Raw genomic sequence first — 5,823 nt, forward strand, 5'->3', positions numbered from 1 at the left:
ATACTGGTGGGTTGGACAAGTATTCTTTGATTCTATCGAAGGCCCTTTGGCATTCCTCTGTCCATTTTGTGGCAGCATCCTTCTTCAGTAACTTGAATATAGGTTCGTAGATCACTGTAGATTGAGCTATGAATCGACTGATGTAATTCAGTCTTCCTAAGAAACTCATCAAGTCTTTCCTGGTCTTGGATGGAGGTAGCTCTTGGATTGCCCTTATTTTTGATAGATCCAACTCTATGCCTTTCCTGCTAACGATGAATCCCAATAGTTTTCCCGCTGGTACTCCAAATGCACACTTTGCTGGATTCAACTTCAGATTATACCTACGCAACCTCTCGAAGAACTTTCGTAAGTCATCCAGGTGGTCTGAGCTTCTTTTGGATTTGATAACGACATCATCCACGTACACTTCAATTTCCTTGTGGATCATATCGTGAAAAAGGGTAGTCATGGCCCTCATGTAGGTTGCACCGGCATTTTTGAGACCAAACGACATTACTCTGTAGCAATACACTCCCCATGGAGTGATAAACGCTGTCTTCTCTGCATCATCTTCATCCATCAGGATTTGGTGATATCCCGCAAAGCAGTCGACAAATGATTGTAACTCATGTTTTGCACAATTATCGATGAGTATATGAATATTTGAAAGAGGGAAATCATCCTTAGGACTGGCCCTGTTGAGATCTCGATAGTCCACACATATTCTGATCTTTCCATCCTTTTTTGGCACAGGCACAATATTGGCTAACCATGTGGGGTAATTTGTGACCCTTACAATGTTCGCCTCAATTTGCTTAGTTACCTCCTCCTTGATCCTTAAGCTCAAATCTGGCTTGAATTTTCTTATTTTTTGCTTAACAGGTAGACAAGTGGGATCAATCGGTAATTTGTGCGAGACAATATCAGTGCTCAATCCTGGCATGTCATCATAAGACCAAGCAAATACGTCAACATACTGTTTAAGCAACTCTATTAACTCTTGCTTTCTTTCAGCCTCCAAATGTATGCTGACTCGTGTCTCCTTCACGATTTCCTCATCTCCTAAGTTGACAACCTCTGTTTCATCCATATTGGGTTTCTTCTGACTTTCAACCTGCTCAATCTCGTGTGGCAGGTTTTCAGGAATCATGGCTTTCATCATACTCTTCGTGATCTTGTTCATCATTTTCATCTTGCTCGGTGGATTCATTACATGTCATAACCGTTGAACGAGGATTTTTATTAATATGAGTGCTGAAAAGTGCAAAAGGTAAGTAAAAATAAATAGATATTGAAAATAACGAGATTTTTTAAAAAAAAAAAGAAAATAAAGACTTTTATTTCAAAGCATTCTAACTTTTAGAAGAGGCAAGCAACAAAAGATTGGGCATGATTCGAGCCTCAATTTGACCATGCGAATTTTTAAAAATTAAGACTACTTTTCCACACTACCAGGACTCTGGTTGAAACAGGGACGGGCTGGTGGTCCAATTCTGCAAGATTTCTCCAGGTTCGGCATCACGGATGGTCAACTTGTTAAGATTTATCTCTTCCTCTTCTCCAGCCATGGCCACAAACAAATTGCCTATTCCTTCTACGATGTTATCAACTCCAGCTTGATCTGGAATAGAAGATTGTTCTGGTACAAAGATTGTATCACTTGACCCGTGACAGTCTCTTCTCGAGGTAGGCTCGTATCCTAGTCCGTTGGTGCCTCTCTGATGCTTCAGCTGGATCGGCTCAACTATGCCATTGGACTTGGGTCCAAGTCCATTCTTAGGCTGATACCCATACTTCAACATTTCTGACGCAACCATTTTCGCTGCACTTGACAACTTGGTATCTTCGGGCTCTGCTCCCTCATTAACCCTTATAGCTTGCATGATTTCCAAAGTGTGAAAAGTGGCTCCATCTAACTTGTCGGTGACTGGGATGGAATTAACAGAATGAATGGGGTGACTGAGTTCTCCGTGGATGGTAACTTCTGTGTGACCCCACTCAAACTTTACACATTGATGAAGAGTGGAAGGAACCGCTCTTGCCATGTGAACCCATGGTCTTCCCAACAACAGGTTGTAGTTGGATGATACATCCATCACTTGAAATAGAATAGGGAATTCAGCCGGCCCCACCTGCAATGTGAGATATATCTCTCCGATGACACTTCTTTGCGCTCCATCAAAGGCTCTAACTTTTACACGACTTTCCTTTATCTCTCCCATATTAACACCTAAATCTCTCAAAATGGTGAAAGGACAGATGTTACATCCAGAGCCACCATCAATTAAAACTTGAGTCACAATTTTATCACAACATTTGACTGCGATGTGAAGCGCTTTATTGTGCCCAGCCCCTTCTGCGGGCAACTCATTGTGGTGGAAAGAAATCTTGTTAGCTTCCACTATTCTTCCAATTGTTGCAGCTAAGGTCTCACTTGTGGTCTCTTTTGGAATTATCACTCCGCTTAACACCTCCATCAAAGCATTCCTATGAGCTTCAGAACTCATAAGAAAAGACCAAATTGATATGTAGGTTGGCGTCTTCTTCAACTGTTCTTCAACCGAATAGTCTTTAGACTGCATCTTCTTCCAAAACTCTGCGGCTTCAGCATCGGTAATATTCTTCTTTGGATTCTGTTCTTTCCCGAGAACTCTTTGATTTAGGTCTTCTGGGGCATAGCACCTCCCTGACCTAGTCATCCCTTGAGCCACGGCAGTGTCGATCATTTTGCCCTTGGCACTTGCTCGATAGTCCCAAGGGACTGCTTTGGTGTCATACTCAGGCTTCTTAGCAATTAGACTGGTCACTACAACTCTTGGGAGATATGTTTGGACAGTCAGAGGTTCCCTTAGCTGAACAGTGATAACAGGTTGCGCCGAAGACGTCATGGCATCCGCTTCATCTATGTTTGGATAATCGGGGGTCCCATATTCGTCATCCAGAGTAACCATGTTGACTTCCCGATTCTCATGGTTTGGCAAGGGATTGTTGTTCACATTGGGAGGTGCCGGAGTGCATTTGATTACTCCTCTCCTAATCAAAGACTCAATCTGGTTCTTCAAACCATAAAAATCTTCTGTGTCGTGTCCCTGGACTCCCGAGTGGTAAGCACATCTCTTGTTCCTATCAAAATTACGAGGGATTGAATCAGGAAGTTTTCCTTCAACTGGTTGCAGCACTCCCGCTGTCCTCAACCTCTCAAACAATTGAGCATAGGGCTCAGCAATCGGTGTGTAAGCGCGAGCATTTCTAGCTTCAGGATTTGGACGTGGTCTTGGTGCATATGCTGGTCTATTTTGGTGAATTGGTGCTTGGACAGGGACATATGGTCTTGGAGGGTTTTGGTATGCTGGTGCTCGGGGTGGGTTATGGTGTGGTTGGGTATTATACACTGGGACGTATGAAGTATGCGCAGCGATTTGGGGATTATTGGGGTATCGGTGAGATGGTCCTCCTGGTTGGTAAGTGACAGCTGAGACATCCTCCCTTTTCTTTTTGATGCCGCCAATGGAACCCGATTGTATAGCCCTACTTGCAGCTTGCAATGCGACCATAGACTGAATTTTCCCAGATTTAACACCTTCCTCTATAAAGTCTCCCATCTTGGCCAATTCTGCAAACTTCTGACCCATCATTGACATCATCTTGTCAAAGTAGATACCTTCTTGAGCTCAAATAAAGTACTTCTAGAGCTCACTCTCATCTAGTGGTGGTTGCACCCTCGCGGCCTTAGTTCTCCAACGTCGTGCATACTCCTGGAAATTCTCAGATGGCTTCTTCTGTATATTGGCCAATGAGAATCTGTCAGCAGTAATTTCAGTATTGAATCTGAAACGAGTCATGAAGTCCTCGGCCATTTCCTGCCAGTCACGCCATTTGCGAGGGTCTTGGCGGGTATACCAGGTTAATGCTTCTCCAGACAGACTCCGAATGAACAACTTCATCCTCAACTTCTCATTTCTCCCTACACCGACTAACTTGTCACAGTATGCCCTGAAATGTGCGTGTGGGTCACCTTTTCCATCGAACATGTCAAACTTTGGTGGCTTGTACCCTACCGGCATGTCAATGTCTGGATGAATGCACAAGTCATCATAATCCAGACTCTCTGTCCCTCTAGTGACTTGTAAGCTTTTCAATGCTTTTCTCAGACCCTGAAGCTGGGCATTTATCGACGCGTCTTCTTTCAACCGAGCATCTTTCTCCATTTCTTCATATTGATCGACCTCGTATGGGACATTAACCACAACTGGCATAGTGAAGGTAGGAGCCCCAGCGGTATATACGGGTGGAACATGTGGCTCATAGGGAGCGGCGACATGTGCCCTAAGTATCTGCTGCATTGTAGGTATGGTAGGGTCGCGGTTGGAAAGGTCGGGAACGGTCCTGACTGCGGTTGGAGAAACTGGTGGTACTTGACCGTGAGTAGGAGCGCGTTGAGTTTGTTCTGGCTGATTTGGCATGTCAGCTTTTGCGAAGTAGATAGGCGTCTTGAAAGTAGGGAAAGTGGTAGTCGATAGTTTGGCAAACACCACTGTACATACTGCTGAAGAAAAAGATGAGTACTTTTTTGAAAAAAAAGATTTGGAGTAAAGAGATCAAAATAGGAGAAGAAATTACCTGCAAGCTTGACATGGATACTTTTGACATAACTCATCTTACAGTCCAGCTGAAATCAAATACCTGGAAAACAAGAACAACAATCAAATGTTGTTACGCAACACATGGGGAAGGAAATGGCACACCTTTCAAAGCCGTTGACGACGCAAATGACACAACAATCAAGGAAGTGAACACCGATTATCCATAAGAAGAGAAGAAGGAGCTGAAGGATCCAAAAGGGCAAGAATATTGAAGGGGTGGATTATGAATCTGGAAGTGGGAAAGAGTACTATTTGGTAGGTTTTTTTAGAAAGAGGCGTAATTGTGAGGCTGACAAGTTACACATTTGGGCTTTTGGCATTTTTAATTCTAGTTGTACTATTGCTGATAAATAAAAAGAGCCCAGAGCTCAAAATTAATTTTAAAAAAAAAGATTAGGATGTATTATGGTCGAGAAAGCTTAAACGAGATTAACATTTCAGCCATCTATATATACACCTTCTATATTGTATCCAAATCAAAGCAACAACAAAGGAGATGTATGCCATAAAAAAAAAACAGAAACTTAATCGCACAAAAGTAAGAGACAAACAGATTAATAACACCCATTTTTAATTATCAAAAATCAACCCAAAATTATCGACTAGAGTTTTAACAAAATAAGGGCGAGGTATGGTACCTTTACGGGGGTAGCAAACAGGGCTTCGACGTCAAGATATCCAACTTCAAACTCAAATTTAAACAAATCAAAAACAGAGGATGAAAGATGATCTCACGATCTGTTCCCTGGGTGATTTTGGATCTTTGTTCGCTAATTTCACAATGATTTCGAATGTTTTTCTCTTGGTTTTCGTCCCCCCCCCCCCCCCCCCCGTGAAAGAGAGCCAAAGTTTTCTTTTTTATAGCCGATTCGGAGCCTCTACAATGTTCAAAAAATAAATGATGGAACCTTACACCCATCAAATTAAAGGGACAATAAGCTCAAATCTGATGGTTCTTCACGCCTTTCACCTTTCCAGGCGTAGCAGTGCCGGTGGTGTGGCTTTTGAGGTCTGTTTCGATTCAGAAAAGATGATGGAAGGGACGTAAAGTTGACATGAAGAGGCTATGGTTGATAGCGGATAGGGAGATATATTGAAAACCACCGGAAATTGCCATTTTCCGGTGGTCTGTAGGTAGAAACGTTTGGCAGAGGAAAGGAAAGGTTGATGGGAGATGAAGCGGTGTATCTGGGAAAAG

At 42.9% G+C, this 5,823-nt stretch overlaps 1 protein-coding gene across 1 annotated transcript; it reads right to left on the reverse strand.

The window, feature by feature from the left end:
• Window positions 1–1,430: 1,430 nt before the first annotated feature.
• On the reverse strand, window positions 1,431–3,614 carry LOC125812051 (uncharacterized). The gene has a single exon (XM_049491546.1). It carries the CDS (start codon window positions 3,612–3,614, stop codon window positions 1,431–1,433), a length of 2,184 nt encoding a protein of 727 aa, XP_049347503.1.
• Window positions 3,615–5,823: the final 2,209 nt, after the last annotated feature.

This window comes from Solanum verrucosum, unplaced genomic scaffold (genome assembly GCF_900185275.1).
Source record: "Solanum verrucosum unplaced genomic scaffold, falcon-dt-bn FXZP01000010.1, whole genome shotgun sequence".
Classification (NCBI taxonomy): domain Eukaryota; kingdom Viridiplantae; phylum Streptophyta; class Magnoliopsida; order Solanales; family Solanaceae; genus Solanum; species Solanum verrucosum.